This window comes from Scyliorhinus canicula, chromosome 17, assembly GCF_902713615.1.
Source record: "Scyliorhinus canicula chromosome 17, sScyCan1.1, whole genome shotgun sequence".
Classification (NCBI taxonomy): Eukaryota; Metazoa; Chordata; class Chondrichthyes; order Carcharhiniformes; family Scyliorhinidae; genus Scyliorhinus; species Scyliorhinus canicula.
In genome coordinates this window covers 23,604,843-23,621,891 of record NC_052162.1, presented here as the reverse complement: position 1 = coordinate 23,621,891, position 17,049 = coordinate 23,604,843, and the positions used below count along the sequence as shown (strand labels likewise).

At 45.3% G+C, this 17,049-nt stretch overlaps 1 protein-coding gene across 2 annotated transcripts in view; it reads right to left on the bottom strand.

The window, feature by feature from the left end:
* The window catches only part of col4a5 (collagen, type IV, alpha 5 (Alport syndrome)), a 276,713-nt gene that overhangs the window by 32,388 nt on the left and 227,276 nt on the right, over positions 1-17,049 (bottom strand). The window contains exons 43-45 of one of the 2 annotated variants that reach the window (XM_038774450.1): positions 8,242-8,250; positions 5,067-5,075; positions 610-743 (exon numbers count right to left, since the gene is read on the bottom strand). In XM_038774450.1, coding sequence (XP_038630378.1) covers positions 610-743; positions 5,067-5,075; positions 8,242-8,250 — 152 coding nt within the window. The remainder of the gene's footprint in view (positions 1-609; positions 744-5,066; positions 5,076-8,241; positions 8,251-17,049) is intronic. The other variant, XM_038774451.1, reaches the window with a different exon arrangement.

Genomic DNA, 17,049 nt, shown 5'->3' with positions numbered 1-17,049 from the left:
GCACATAGCCCCACTTCTTTACAACGGGGAGCTCTGCTCGCTGGAACTGCCCGTTGTAGCGAAAGATCGGGACGCTATTTAAAAATGGCGTCCCAATCTCCGAGGCCCACAAATAAAATCCCTGACCTCCCCCCAGCCCCGAACACAACATGGGAGGGTCCCCCACCCCCCCGAACGCCCATGGGGGGGCAACTCGGGCACAATCATGTCTTTTTTCCATTTGGAGAAGGCTTTAAGTACGTCAATAGAGGGAAATGACAAACATTTATTTCCTTTTTTAAGGAGCTAGTCACCGTCAGCTGTCAGCGGGTTTAGTTTAGTTTTTTGGGGGTTCAGTTAATTTGTACTTTTGTTTGTTAGTCTCTTTATTGTGTAACTTTGTTTAATTGTTTTGTATGATCGGGTTTCTTATGAAAATTTTTTAATAAAACATATTTTAAACAAACATTCCCACTCTTCATCACTTTGGTAATTTGGCCTTACTGGTCAACAGTGCTGTCAATCATTAATCATCAGGATTTGGGACCCAGGGCTGGAGCGAGAGAAACAAGATACAATTATCCTGATTATGAACATACATATGATAAACACCCTAAATTCTTCACTCACCGGTATTCCTGGCGATCCAATTTCGCCTTTAGGTCCAGGATACCCTGGTGACCCTGGAAGACCAGAATTGCCTTTTTCTCCTTTGATGCCCCCAAATCCTGGAGGACCTCGTTGACCCATCGGACCGTGTGGGCCTTTAAACCATAAAAATTTCATTAGATTTTAATATGCATAAGTAATGAATTAAGTTTAGCTCAAGTCACAAATTGACTAGTTATTTTGTTAAAATATAATTGCTGTTGGCTACAGAATACATCCCATCAAAAACAAAATCCATTGAGACTTCCGATGGCGGCCATGGAGTGAGAGGTCGCACATTTGGTGGCTCCCGCTCAAGGTGGATTTTGTTGTTCCTTCCCCACCTGAATGGAGGTCTTTTTGAGGGTGAAAGGTGTGTGAGGGCCCAGGGAAGGTAATGCTCCTCGGATGATTCTGGTGCACGGATCGCAGAGCGAGAAAAAGAGATAATGTGGAGATGCCAGCGTTTGACTGGGTTGGGCACAGTAAGAAGTCTTACAAAACCAAGTTAAAGTCCAACTGATTTGATTTGAATCACTAGCTTTCAGAGCGCAGCTCCTGCATCAGGTGAGTGAAGAGGTGAGTTCCACAACAACATATATAGACAAAGTCAATGATGCAAGATGATACTTTGAATGCGAGTTTTTGCAGGTAATTAAGTCTCTACAGGGTTCAGACGGAGCGACTGGAGAGAGGGATAATCACAGGTTAAAGAGGGGTGAATTGTCTCAAGCCAGGACAGTTGGTAGGATTTTGCAAGCCCAGGCTAGATGGTGGTGTTGGGGGGGGGGGGGGGGGGGGGGGGGAATGAATGTAATCAGACATGAATCCAAGGTTCCGGTTCAGGCTGTACTCATGCGCGCGGAACTTGGCTAACAGTTTCTGCTCGGCTATTCTGCGTTGAATGCCGCCTTGGAGAACACTTACCCGAAGATCAGAGGCTGAATGCCCTTGACTGCTGAAGTGTTCCCCGACTGGAAAGGAACATTCCTGCCTGGTGGTTGTCGCGCGAGAGAAGAAAAAGAGAGCAATTGGAGCAGGGCAGTTCTTGTGGTGCGCCAAAGGTCAAAATGGTGGAAGACAAAGGGGCCTGCGCTGCCCACCCAGTGGTTGACAGAAGAAATGTGAGAAATTGGCATTTTGAGCCTGCTCCGCTATTCAGTAAAATATTGGCTGATTTTCTACCTCAACCTCGCCGACCTTCATGCATTATCCCCATATCAGTTAATCCCCTTAAGTACCCCAAGATGTATTGATCTCTGTCTTGAATAAACTCAACGATGAGTATCCACGGCTCGATAGGTTAGAGATTCTGAGATTCACGATCCTTTGAGTGAAGAAAATTCTCCTCATCTCTGTCCTAAATGGTTGATCCTCATTCTGAGGGTGACCCTGTTTTAGAAATATATTGACATAGAAAATAGGAGCAGGACGCCATTCAACCCCTCAAACTTGCTCCGCCATTCAATATGATTATGATTAATCATTCAACTCAGTAACCTGCTCCTGCTTTCCCCCCATATCCTTTGATCCCCTTAGCTCCAAGAGCTGTATCTAATTCCTTCTTGAAAATATACAATATTTTGGCCTCAACTGCTTCCTGTGGTAGCGAATTCCACAAGTTTACCACTCTCTGGGTGAGTACATTTCTTCATCTCATCCTAAAGGTTTATCTCGTATCCTCAGGCTGCGCCCGCTGGTTCTGGACACCCCCACCATCGGAACATCCTTCTTGCATCTACTCTGTTTAGTCCTGTTAGAATTTTATATGTTTCTATGAGATCACACCATATCCTTCTGAACTCCAGCGAATATAAACCCAATCGAATCAATCTCTCCTCATACGTCAGTCCCACCATCCCAGGAATCTATCTGCTAAACATTCTCTGCAGTCCCTCATTAGCAAGATCATGCTTCCTCAGAAAAGGAAATCAAAACGGCACACAATATTCCAGGTATGGCTTCACCAAGGCCCTGCATAATTGCAGCAAGACATGCATGCTACTGGACTCGAATTCTCTCGCTATGAAGGCCAACATACCATTTGCCTTCTTTATGACTTGCTGCACCTGCATTCTTACCTTCAATGACTGGTGTTTGAGGATACCCAGTTCTCATTACTCATTCCCCTCTCTTAAATTATAACCATTGAGATAATAATCTGCTTCTTGTTTTTCTACCAAGGTGAATAACCTCACATTTATCCACATTATACTGCATCTGTTATGCATTTACCCACTCACTCAGCTTGTCCAAATCATACTGAAGGATCTCTGTATCCTCCTCATATCTCACCTTTCCACCCTGCTTTGTGTCATCTGCAAATTTAGAGATAATACATTTAGTTTCCTCATCTAAATCATTAATATATAATGTGAATAGCTGGGGTCCCAGCACTGGTCCCTGTGGTACCCCACTAGTCACTGCCTGCCATTCGGATAAATACCCGTGTATTCCTTTGTTTCCTGTCTGCCAACCAATTTTCTAACCATTTCAATACACTACTCCCAATCCCACGCGCTTTAATTTTACACACAAATGTCTTGCCGAAAGTCTTCTGAACATCCAAATAAATCCAATAGCTCCCCCTCATCAACTCTACTAGTTACATCGTCAAAGATCCAGTAGATTTGTTCAGCCTGATTTCCTTTTGTAAATCCATGCAGACTCTGTCCGATTCAGTATCGCTTTCCAAGTGCCCTGCTATAAAAGTTTTGATAACGGACTCCAAACCTTGCTCCACTATCGACGGCAAGACTGTTTTTCCTTCTTCAAGTTCCTCCCTCTCACTAAATCCTGTGTTCCCCAACATTTCTGGTATGTCATTTGTGTCCTCCTTTGTGAAGACATAACCAAATATGAATTCCATTGTTCAGTTGTTGCCCATTAGAAATTCCTATGTTTCTGATTGTAAGGGTCTTCACCAATCCTTTTCTCTTCAAGTACCTGTAGAAATGTTTGCAGTCAGTTTTGATATTCTAGACTCTCCAGCCAGGGAAGCTGGAGGTGAGATCTCCCAATTGGGCTGTGCATATATTTATGCATTAATGTCAGTCCTCGGGCACAAAGAAAGCCAGATCATGCGAGTACCCAATTCTCATTTCTCTATCATCATCTTCCTCTTTTTTCCAGTCTTCAACCACCCCCTCCTCTAGTTTTCCACTCTGCCAATGACTGATTCTTTTATTTTCCCCTTCTCTCTCTTTCTACTCTCCCCTTTTCTCTCTCGTTTGGCCATCAGACTCTTTCTTTCTCTTCCTTCACCGCAACACTCCCACACCACCATAACCCCTGGTGCTTTCTCTCACTCCTATTTTCTGAAAGTCTCTATTTTTCCCTCTATGTTTTTCTCCCTTTTTGGACCATAGTACATAGTTCTATGAAACTATACCTCAGTTTGAGCCAGGGGAAGGGGATGGCAGAAAGGGAAGGGAAGATAAATGAAGGGGAAATGTTTTGATAGAACTTCCAGAACTAATGAGATAAACCACATTTTTTTTGGTTTAAGCACTCAGTAATTAAACAGAACAGGATATATGGATGAGCTGTGCACTTGTGAAGAACATCATTACAATCTGAGCCAAAAGCGCTTATCTCCTGGCAAGCTTTTCAATCCAGAGTAATGTTTATCAGGAATCTGAACATATACAAATAAAATCATGGGTACAAGTTTCACCAATGGAACTTATAGGATTTGTTGAATAATGTGAATTACAATTTACTCTTTTCCACCTTGTACAGCCTCATTTCTCCACAAACACCCTCCGAGGGGAAGTTAAACTGAATTAAAGCAATCCGTTTCACAAAGTGAAACTAGTTAAAGAATGATCAAAACATAGGTAACTCCTTTGAGAGGCACATACAGATTGAAAGAGATAGAGGTAGGCTTGTGTATATGTCATCAGTAGATGTGCAAATGGGGTAATTATTCAAAGGATTGCAAAAGGAAAGCCAAACCTACCTTCATTAACCCTCCTGCTTCTTCTCCCATTGGGAAAATTAAGCAAAACCAAAAAACCTGTTGAACTAATGCACCTTATCTTATCCCATCCTTTCCATGGCTGATGCAGTGACAATACTGAATCTGTTGATGCTTATCTCTATTACTCATGGAAGAGAAATCATCGTGATTGAGAATGTCCAGCTGAGGATGCTTTGTCCAACTGTTTCAAAATGTTCGTCCTGACACGTTTGCCAGAATCCTTTCATATGTATCAAAATTATGTATTTTTAATTGGCAAATAAAGTGTGGCAGTATTACAACAATAATGATTCTATCATCACCAATTAAAGGATGTTGCTGTTTTAATAAGTGAATATTTGAATGCTTCCAGTTCATAAATCATGGCACTCCCCAAAGGTTACATGGTTAATTCCAACACCCCCAAAACGCCCACAGCATGCCAAGTAGTAACTGCTTACAGAGTTAAGAATCTAACCTTGAGGACCTGGGAAGGGTCAGAGTTTAGTAAGATCCAGGGTCATCGTTAGATGGGTCAATCACATCGCACAGTAAAGAACGAGAAGACCGGTTAGAAACTTCACAAACCTGTTACACAACTTTGTCAAAAGCAAAAATCCTCTAGGTTTTAAGCATCAGAGTAACATTTTTGCTTCAGTTATCATGACAGAAACAGGTTAACCCTTCCACATCTGGAAGATTTAAGATGTCCACTGTTTTTTCTTCCCCAAAGGGAATTTTGAGCAGGAATGGATTAAACAAGGTTAGTATCCAAAAAGCACAGAGCTGATTAACTTACGTCTTAATTTTAGTCTAAACTTTTAAAAAGCATGCAAAAAAAAGCGTTTTGGAAACAGTAGCTTACAGTATTATAATAACTGAGAGTTAGACATAATATAAATGTTTGACTTAAAGTTAGTAATAAAGATAGGTATGCCAAATAACCTTCATATCTTGTTGAATATATTTTAAGGCTGCGACTGGCAGAGTTTTGGTCTCTCAGGGAATTAAGGGATATGGGAAATGGGTGAGAAAGTTGTGTTGAAGCCCAAAGTTCACCGTGATCATACGGAATGTTGGCGAGCAGGTTTGACAGGCCAGATGGTCCACAACTGCTGCCATCTCTTGTGTGTGTTTAAAAAGGTGTAGCATCAACTCTGGGACTAGAATTCAATTATTCTCATTGTTAACGTCCATATAAAAAAAGTTTGTACCGTGCAATTTACTGTTGAAGACATTATCAAACAAACACTTAAGTCAAATTCCTCTTTCCACCATATCAACAATCGCATTCCTAGATATTTTAAACAGGTTAACCCCTCTATTAAAGAGGCCACAGTGAGAATTTGTCACGTATGAATTAACATTGACAACTATTTCCACTTCTATAGACAACGAAGCAGCTGCACAGAATGTCAGCACTGACTGGGATGGGTCAGGATGGGTTCTACTAAATTGTTTATTGTGCCTCAGTGGTAACACTCTCACCTTTGAGCCAAAAATCTAGGCTGACAAGTCAGTCCAGTACTGAGGGAATGCTGCATTGTTGAAAGTGACATCTTTTGGGTGTGACGTTATACTAAGGTCTCTTCTGCCCTCTAAGCTACACATAAAAGGTCCAGCAGCGCTGCTTTGAAAAAGAGCAGCCCATCTCCAGTCCAATATTTATAAGTCAGTGTTATGGTTAGCAAAATTAACAAATTTAAATATCAGCACCCACGTCAAGCTCTCTCCCCCTGGTGTATTTCCTTCACTACACTCAGCCCCTGCCTCATCCCTGTTACTGTTCCACATCTTTCTGAAAAGCATGACTGCTCAGCAGGGGATAGTACCCGATGGTATCTCAAGTGCCATTTACCTACGTGTGAGCCATGAATAGGGAGGGAGTCACCAGGTCCAAGCCTAACCCATCCCCTTACTAACCCAAGGCACTCACAGTCCAACTGGAGCGCGCCAACGGCTGGCAAAACCCAGATTAATGTGAGAATCAAGCAGCAGGCATAGGCGGAGTGGAAGAGAAATTTCCCAATGCGAAACTCCAGGATCAGATTGGCTGCTTATTTCCCATCCTGTCCAATTTTGGCTTTAATTTAAATTGGGAATTGAATCTCATGAAGTCACAAGCAGATGTTTTCCTACAGGCTTCTTCCTTGGCTCTTCTGATAAGCTGCCTGGTGGCCCCACCGTCAGTGCTTTTCCATTGCAACATTTAATTGTCCATCAGCTTTTTGTCTCCCATGCCAACCTTCTAGTGTACCACCCTCCAAACCCTCCCCCCCCCCCAAATCTACCAACACTACCGTCAACTTTGTTGCTGCTAAATCCATCTGTCTTACTGCATCTGCTGATACGCTTGTTACTGTCAAAGCAAAATATCGTATAGACTCTCCCATTAACCTTCTTGCTGTTCCCGTCAGTGTTCCTGCTGCTAGTGTTGCTAAATAAATCTGCCTTCTGAATGAAATTTTAATTGCTCAGATTGGATTCAGGAATGAGATTAATTTTTTCCTTTTTTGAAGGAAGGTATTTATTTTGATTGTGCAGGCTGCATCAGATGAGTTTTCTGGTTTCGGGGCATCTGCTATAATATGTCTCTCAAAGTAGAGCTTAGCAAGAGCAACCATACTGCTGTGGCCCCTCCATGATTAAAAAGTCTCAGGATCGTAGATATACAACAGGTGATGATAGCATTTGATTCCGATACAGAACAGAAATAGAACATTATGGCCCTGGCACAGGGTGGATGCGGCGATCTGGAAACTCTGCCAATCTTAATGGCTGGTAGGAGGGAGGGTGTGTCCCCATTTAAATGAACACATGCAGGCTCCCAATGGCCAGATTAAATCTTTTGCAAGAGCCTTATTTGCGTTTGTAAAATTATAAACGGATGAGATTGGGTTGCTCGGGCTCTTATTACCCTCGCCTGCCTGAGCCATCTCTGCCCATTAAATCAAGGCCTATCTTTCCAATATTAAGTCTGTTTAAAGGAGGGTAGCATGGTAACACAGTGGATAGCACTGCTGCCTCACAGCGCCGAGGTCCCAGGTTCGATCCAGGCTCTGGGTCACTGTCCGTGTGAAGTTTGCACATTCTCCCCATGTTTGCGTGGGTTTCACCCCCACAACCCAAAGATGTGCAAGGTAGGTGGATTGACCATACTAAAATTGCCCCTTAACAGGAAAAAACAAATTGGGTACTCTAAATTTATTTAATTAAAAAAAAAGTCTGTTTAAAGGAGTTTTCCAGAAAGGTGGGTCTATGCTCAGTCAGTTGGCATACCTAGGACAATGTAAGTTATCTATTCCTGCACTCTTTGCTCCAACCTCACAGCTCATACCATTTAGTTTTCATTCCTTAGTGGTGCAACCTTACTTTGTTTACAAATTAACAGAAAGGTCCAAAATGTTGCCTCCATTAAGGAAGAGATTGCACATTGACCTACTTTTGTTGTTGGGAGATTGGATTTCAAAGCTTAGTGGTGTTAATTTTGGAGGAATACCGCTGAGTCACATTTGCAAAGTGTACAGGAATAGTGCAAGTTTTGATAAAAAAGGAAATGAAAGCTCATATTATATTTTATCGTTTAACCCCGTGTACATTACTGCTATTGAAATCTTAATTCATCCAAGTTAATTATTGCATAAAGGTCTAACCTGGAGGACCTGAGGAGGGTCAAGGTTCACCCAAATGTCATCATTAGATACGTCAGATATACCATATCACAAAACAAGACTGTTGGTTAGAAACTTAATACAAGCCAGTTAAAGCAACAAGGTACGACCAAAGGAAATTCTCAAATTGAGGGGAAAAGGGGGACCCAGCCATCCTTAGATTAAGATACTTGGCCAAAAAGCACAATGTTCCATTCCATGTTAGGAATTCCATTGAGTGAATTCATCAGCAAGGGATTTTCCCTTCAACTTATTGAGATGGGTTCTGGATAGTAAAACATTGGACAAGCCACTTATCTGGTCATTGCAAGATTTTTGGTTCAGTGGATTAATTCAATGAAAATGTAAGTCCTTAAGCATTGCCCATCTTGCCCATGAGATCTATATAGCAATCAAAAGAAAATGCTTCTTTCTCAGCACAGCTCTGAAATACAAACAGGGCTAAAGACAGACATTCATCTGCCCGCAATGTGCCAAATATCCCATTAACAGCAGGAAACATCATAATTTCTTTCAGCTATTTTCCAGCTTGCTTTTAAAAGCACTGACTTGTGCCTCGTGGTGGGGTGCTGGTGTGGTAGTATAGCTTCATAGATGCCAGCAGTCTTTGGCATAAATGGTTATTCACAATGCTCAAGTCCAGATAGTGAACACTGACAGACCAGTTGACCATAAGGACCCAGATCCAAGACTGAACCTGTCCTTAAGTCGTGAGTAGACACACAGGGCAAGAAACTGGGCTTGGAAGCATACCAGCTTCTTTATAAGTGTTACTTTTGGGTCCAAAATGTGTCCAGAGCATGAGCACATATTTCTAACGTGACGTTGAATGCCATCTTGGGAAAGGTGTTATCACGCCTGATGTATGCAGAACAGGCAGCTCATGATGTCACTCAGTATGGAACTCTGATTTGATACCAGTGCTGCCACTTTGGAACTCTATGCGTCAGGTGCTCCAGCCACCACCCCCATCTTAACAGGTGAACACGCATGAAGCAGAGGGAAGGGCTACCTCACCAGCAGTATTTAAAGGAATAATAAACTACTAACAAGTTAGTTGCTGGTTGATTTCTTCTAGCTGCTGCTCAGTTGGTTGAACAGCTTGTTTGTGATGCAGAGCGAGGCCAACAGCACGGGTTCAACTCCTGTATCGGCTGAGGTTATTCATGAAGGTGCCGCCTTCTAAGCCTTGTCCCTCACCTGAGGCGTGGTGATCCTCGAGTTAAATCACCCCAATTAGTTCTCCCCCTCAAAGGGGAAAGCAGCCTAAGGTCATCTGGAAGTTTGGCAACTTTATCTTACAGCCCCCAGGTGGAAGAGGGTCATACTTGGAAAGTACCTTGGAGGAGGGCTTCTGTTGGGAAGCTCCATATGGCTGTTCCCGTGTCTGATGGGGGGAGGAGGGGGTTTTCCCATATCAGTGTGGATTCCCATGTGTGTGTGTTTGTGTCTCCTGAAGGGCTCTGATCGCTTATAAACCAAGGCAGGATTTCTTTTGGCTAAGTGTCAAAAGAAATGGCGTAAAAAGCTGGCAGTAGAGCTAGAGGGCCTTTCACCACTTTTCCATCCTGCTACTTTTTCCCATCATCTTTTAGCATCCTCTTAGTGCCTTTGATCACCCTACTGCTCCTACAGAGTAATATCCTGGTGGCTGCAGTGTGACGAGTGGAGGATGCTGACTTTCAATCAGGGGAGACTGCAGATGGTCTTCACGAATGTCCTTAAGCAGCTGAGGGTCTAAAAGGTCCGACTTCAGATTGAACGCTTTCAACAATGGTGACAGAAGTTTGGGCTGGCAGACAGCAGCAAGGGGATGGGCGGAGTGGGGATTAGGAATGCTGTCACCCTGAGAAAGGACAGCAAGTTCATGCTCCAAGGAGCCATTGTGGCACCCCTGGGAGAATAATTTTGAGGATAGACTGCTGCACTGCTATGCCCTGCACTGGTACCAACAGCTCTGATGGTAGCAGTGTGAACGTGCATGGCAGCAACCTGAGCTGGATGTGAGATGTGGGTGTGAGGTTTGCAACAGTGGTAAGTAAGTAACAATTAAACATATGAATGTTCAGTAAAAGTCCTGATTGATAGAAATTGATGGTAGGTGAGTGAATCGAGTATGGTGAAATGGGCAGTGGCAGAGGCTGGTAATGCAGTTAGTGGGATATGGCACTTGAAGATGCATTCACTGACTTTGACAACTCATGTGCTGTCATTAAACTTCTTGCACCACCACATCCATATCCCTGAACTGCATTCCAGCATTGACCTCTGCGACTATAGGCTCCCATTGTTTCTTTACCATTCATTTGCAGCGTGTCGTGTCCCCCTGCTGATACAGGGGGCTGGATTCGCCGCAGCCCTGCTCCGAAATCATGGCCGGTGCGGGGCATGACATTCACGACATAATCGGGCCCGGCGCCAGTCCGGCGCGCTCCGTGCCCTGAAATTCTGCGTTACCGCGGAGTACGCCGCACGGCTGGGGGCCATTGCCAGAGGCCCGCCCAGCAATCCGAGTTCCCGACGGCGTGGAACTAACCACCTATTGCCGGTTGGGATACTGGCGTGGTGGCTGCAGACTCAGTCTGCGGCCGCCCTGGTCGGAGGCGGCTGTATCGGAGGCCGGGAGGGGCTTTATGGGCAGCCAGGGATTAGATCTGTGGGGTTAGATGCTCGGGCGCGTGGCCGATTTGGGGGGGGGGGTGTGTCTCATTCCTCGGTGTCCGCCATGGAGCTCAGAGCCTCCGCTGGTGGTCGCCACCATGCGCATGCATGGTCTCCGATTCGCAAGTGCGGGGGCCCGTATCCGCAGCTAAAGCTGCGGGATTTACTCCGGGTCCCTGCTAGTCCTCTTGCTAGCCCCCTGCAGGGCATTGAATTAATCCAACTTTTTAATAAAAATTTCGGGGGTAAAACTCCACCATTTCTACGCCGGCGTGGGGGACATAGTCTCATTTTGGAAGAATCCAGCCCAGGATCTCTTTCCTCCGTTCCACTTCCTTCTGTTCAGTGTCTGAAAATCCGGCTGCCAGCTCTCTCCCATGTTCTTTCATCCTTTCTCCTGGTCATATTCAGTTCATAAAGGACCTGCTCCAGCCACAGGGCACCTTCCCTTTGAGAGGTGTAGCTGAGCTTTTAAGTAGAGCGAGCGCATGTTGGTTCTTATATCAGGGAGAAAGCAGGAAAATGGGGATGAGAAAAATATCAGCCATGATATGAATGGCGGAGCAGACTCAATGGGCCGAGTGGCCTAATTCTGCTCCTATATCCTATGGTCTTATGGTTATGGGCTCTCTGCTAATGTGTGAAGACAATGAACAGTGAGATTTACGCTGGCTGTGTGTGGACATCATGCCAATAAGCAGGCAGTACAAAGATTCTGCCTACATTCCACCAAACGGGTGCGCAGTAACTGAACATTGTGATTCCCTCGCCTGTTGCTAGGCGGCGTGCAACCAATTTAGGCCTCACATTCTTTCCCTAGTCCCGAGATGTTCAGGTCAATTTCAACACCTGACTGCTTTTCCAGGTGAAATCATTGAACTCCATGAGGCTTTCGAGAGGGTTCCACTTTACTCTGGGTGGGGCGGAGAGTCAACTGCTTGAGTCAAAAGCATATTTTCAAAACTTTAAAGGTCCAACTGCACAACTCGAGAGCAAAAAGTTCAAAACACTTGTTACAGGTGGTGTTTTTTCAAACGATTAAGCAGTAAATTTGAGGCTGGGTTCCCCTTTCAATATTAAGAAGGCAAAACAAACTCAATATTTCACCTTGGGTTGCTGGGACTGCAATGATGTTAGTCTATGAAAAGCCACCAGCTGTTAAATGGAAGCATTTAATTCAGTGCATTACCATGCAACCATATGCAGACAGAATTACCTTGCTGAGCAGATACTCACTGGAATCCCCCTGCACAGCTGTTTAATTCAGTTCTTTTTATGAAATGTGAGGCAATGTTTTTTTGTTTTTCACTTTCCTATCTTCAGTTCTGAGCTCCCTCTACTGTCCCCTGAGAAACCTTCAACTCAATCTTGGAAGAACACTTGCTCATTGTACTAGTGAGACATCTGATTTTCCCAAACATCCTTGTATCTGCTCAACGAGAGCAGCTTTATATAGAACCCATACGCCTACTGGAAACTTGATCAAGATTCTTCATATTCCGATATTTCCCCGTAGTCAGACTCCGCTGAAGCCTCAAATCCCACCGTTTAAATCCACATCAAAGCAACACAAGTTAAAATGACCCTCTTTCTGCAAAATGGGACACACCGTAAAACTGCAATCTGAAAACACAGTCCCTCTGCTTTAACCGATTTGCGTCTCCCGTTCACCTCGTCGCCAGATTTCCTGGCTTGACGAACCCGGGCTGGATTCTCCGCCGACGGGATGCTCCGTTTTGCCGGCAGCTTGGGACTGCCCCACAATGGGAAACCCCATTGACTAGCCGGTGCAACAGAGCATCCCGCCGGCAGGATAAAACAGAAATGTGGCGCGATGGGGCAGAGAACCCAGCCCCAGATCTTTAAAAATGTCAGCCTGCAGGTTGTACTTTTGATGGGGGTGGCGACCGTGGAATAAAGGCACAGGCTGCAAAGTGCAAAGCCAAACCAAGCAATAACCATTCTTCCAGCCATCACCCCTCAACACACTCCCCATGTCTCATCCATGCCAACCCATGCCCTCACTCTCCCATACCCCTTATACCAATTCACGTACCCTCACCCATAACCATGATCCCATCATGCCAATTGAAACTTAGTGCCCCTCTACCCACCCCCTTTGCCTGCAAATCCCCATGTCAGCTTGATGCAAACATATACTAACCCATGCCCTCCACCACAACCCTTTGCCCTTACCCCCTCCATGCCAACTCCTACAAGATAGAAAATAGATGCAGACGCAGGTTTTTCTGCTGTTCAAGCCTGCTCTGCCATTCATTATGATCATGGCTGATCATCAAACTCAGTAACCTGTTCCCGCCTTCCCCCCATATCCTTTGATCTATTTCACTCCAAGATAGATCTCTAACTTCTTCTTGAAAAAGATTCAATGTTTTTGCCTCAACTGCTTCCTGTGGTAACAAATTCCACAGGCTCACCACTCCCTGGGTGAAGAAATTTCTCCTCATCTCAGTCCTAAAAGGTCTATCCCGTATCCACAGACAGTGACCCTGGTTCTAAACTCCCCCACCAATGGAAATATCCTTCCGGCATCTACCCTGTCTCGTCCTATTAGAATTTTCTAGGTTTCTATGAGATCCTCCCTCATTCATCAGAATGCCAGCGAGTATAATCCTGACTCAAGCTCTCCTCATAAATTAATCCTGCCATCCCAGAAATCAATCTGGTAAACCTTCCCTGCATTCCCTCTAGAGCAAGAACTTCCTTCCTCAGATAAGGAGACCAAAACTGCACAAAATGCAGGTGTGACCGTAAGAAGTCCCTGTATAAATGCAGCAAGACATCCCTGCTACTGTATTCGAATCTTTGCGCTATGAAGGTCAACATACTATTTGCCTTTTTTAACGCCGGTTCCACCTGCATGCTTACCGTCAGTGACTAGAGGACACCCAGGTCTCGTTGTGCCTTCCCTTCTCTTAATTTATAGCCATTTGGATAATAATTGGCCCTCTTGTTTTTGCGACCAAAGTAGATATCCTCACATTTATCCACATTATATCTGCCATACATTTGCCCACTCAGCTTATCCAAATCACATTGAAGCATCTCTGTATCCTCCTCACACTTCACCCTCCCACTCAGCTTTGGAGATATTACATTATTTCCCCTCATGTAAATCATTAATATATAATGTGAATAACTGGGATCCTAGCCTCGATCCCTGCGGTACCCCACTGCCTGCCATTCGGAAAAAGGCCTGTTTATTCCTACTTTTTGGTTCCTGTCTGCCAACTAGTTTTCTATCCATCTCAACACACTACCTCCAATCCTATGCGCTTTAATTTTACACGCTAATCTCTTATGTGGAACCTTGCCGAAAGTCTTTTGTAAGTCCAAATGAACAACATCCACTGGATCCCTCTCATCAACTCTATGGGTTACATCCTCAAAGAATTCCAGTAATTTTGTCAAGCATGATTTCACTCCCGTAAATCCATGCTGACCCTCTTTGATTCTGTTCTCTTCCAAATGTTCTGCTATTAAATCTGTTGTAATAGACTCCAGCATTTTCCCAATTACCAACATCAGGCTGACTGCTCTATAATTTCCTATTTTCTCTTTACTTTCTTTTTAAAGAGTGGGTTTATATTAGCTACCCTTCCACTGTAGGAACTGTACCAGGGTCTATAGAATCTTGGAAGTTGACCACCAATTCATCCACTATTTCTAAAGCCACTTCCATAGGTACTCTGACACTTCCTGGATATCTTAGACAGGTCTGACAGCTTGACATCTCTTTACAGTTCCTTGACAGCTGGGCAATTCCATTGGGTTTGCGCATAAAAAGTGCATAATCATGTACTCTCTTAACAGTCCCAAAGGGTGCCTTACCTCTTCCTAAATATGCCGTACCCCTGTAAAAAGTGTCACAGACCTCTATCCAAAGGAATATCCTGGTCGTCCAAACACATCCATCAGCTTTAGACCTCCTCTTCCCTCTTCTATTCTGCACACTCCAGTTTTTACACTCCTTCTCGCAAATTCCCACATCAGTGGAGGCAGCTGATGATTTAAGTAGCCAGCTACCTCTGTGAATGCACATGTGCAAAGCCCTGGCCAATTCCAATCCAGTTTGGGAGATGATGGAAAATGCCAGTTTGGGGACAGGACGTAAGAATTTTGGCCATTTCTAGGATTTCCGCCACGATGGCGAGCCTCCCCATTGTGGCAAATATCCAGGCCCTGGTGCTTGTCAACAAAAGAAAGCGAAATCTCACTAGAAACAAAAATACTGAGCTGGATTCTCCACACCCCAACGCTGAAATTGCGCCCGGCGCCGGGGCGGAGAATCCGCTTTCAAGCATGGAATTGGGACCGGCGCTGGCTCCCTGATTCTCCGGGCCCCGAAAAGCGGCGTACCTGTGGCCATTGCTGGAGGCCCGCCCCGCCATTCTCTGCCCCGACCGGCCGAAGTCCCGACAGCGTGGATCTAACATGGTCCAGCTGGTCGGGATACTCGCATAGCTGAGTCCGCAGCCGCCAGGGTCGGGGGGGGGGGGGGGGGGCGCGCGATCGGAGGGCAGGGGGGGACCGGGCTATTTTTGAGCTGGCGGTCCGGGTCAGGTGCTCGGCCGATCGGAGGTACTATTTAGGAGGTCCAGCTCCGAGTCCGTCATGGCAAACGGCGCAGCCACTGAAGGCTGCCGCTGTGCGCAGTCGCAGCCTCTGACCTGGAAGTGCCTGTAACTGCAGCTAAAGCTGCTGGATTCACAACGGGTCCCTGCCAGCCCCCTGCAGGGCTATGAATATGTGGACTTTTCATGCCCGTTTTTCTGTTGTGAAAGGCCACAGTTTTTACGACGGCGTGGGGACATAGTCCCCGAAACGGAGAATCCAGCCCATTTCGTCTAAAACTAATGAATAAGGCTAATTTTAACTTCCCTGCAGTTTTTTTGGTTGAATATCAAATTAGAAGTGAGGCGCAGGATGCATAGATACTTTGAGGTCTGAAATCCTGGAAGAACAGGGTTCACATACATCCTGTGGAATTTAATGTCTGGCCTGATTCACAATTTTTAATTTTGCTTGATTAAAGAATGACTGGCTGCCAGGTAGGCCATTCTTCAACACCAGGCTACAGCCAGGAAGTAGAGAGGAGGAAGAGAGGGACTGTAAAGGGCTGCGGCGGGGTAGAAATTGGAGGTGGGGGTGGGAATTGAAGGCGGACCAGGCTTTGAAGCAAGCAGGAGATCAAAACCAAGAGGCAAGGTCAAGGTCCATGCCAATGGAGGCTAGAGGTGAGATCAGAAGCTGGGACTGGGTGAGGTCAGAGATCTCCTGGAGGAGATCAGAAGTGTTGGAGGGAGGTGGGGGGGGGGGGGGGGGGGGGGGGGGGGGGGGAGAGCAAAGTTGGAACAGTCTGCAGGAAGAGCAGCAAGGTTGGTGGGGTTGAGGGAGGTGAAGAGATTGGAAGGGTTAAAGATGGGCAGATTAGAATGGTCGGATTGAGGCAGGAGTTGGTGTGGAAGATTTGGAGTGTTGGGACGGTGTCAGTTCACAGTGGGGTTGGTAAATCAGGTAAACTAGATCCAACAGCTTAGTGGAAAGGCACGTAGCTTCTGGATTCGAGAGTACTTTGTTCCCTGTGTAGCAGCTGGGTTTCCTGATGGTTGGAAAACCCGGCTCTTAAAACTGGATGTAGGAAGATTGGAGGTGGGTTGAAGTTGGAATTCATTAAAAAAAAAATTTAGAGTGCCCAATTGTTTTTTTCCAATTAAGGGGCAATTTAGCGTGGCCAGTTCACCTACCCTGCTCATCATTTTAGGTTGTGGGGGTGAGACACACGCAGGCATGGGGAGAATGTGCAAACTCCACACGGACAGTGACCCGAGGCGGGATTAACCCCTGGTCCTTGGCCGTGAGGCAGCGGTGCTAACCACTGCACCACCGTGCCACCCTGGAGTTGTTATTCATATTTCTAACTATTTAAGTTCGTTTTGGGCATTAACATTTCCCCCATTGTGTCAATGCACAGTGCACTGAAAAACCATTTTACTGACAGGATCTAAGAGCTCCTTTGGTTACGCTGACACTGTGCCTTCAAAATTAAACGGTGGTGGGTGGTCTCTGGAGGGGCAGTGAAAGTCTTAAAAGGACAAATGGAACCTG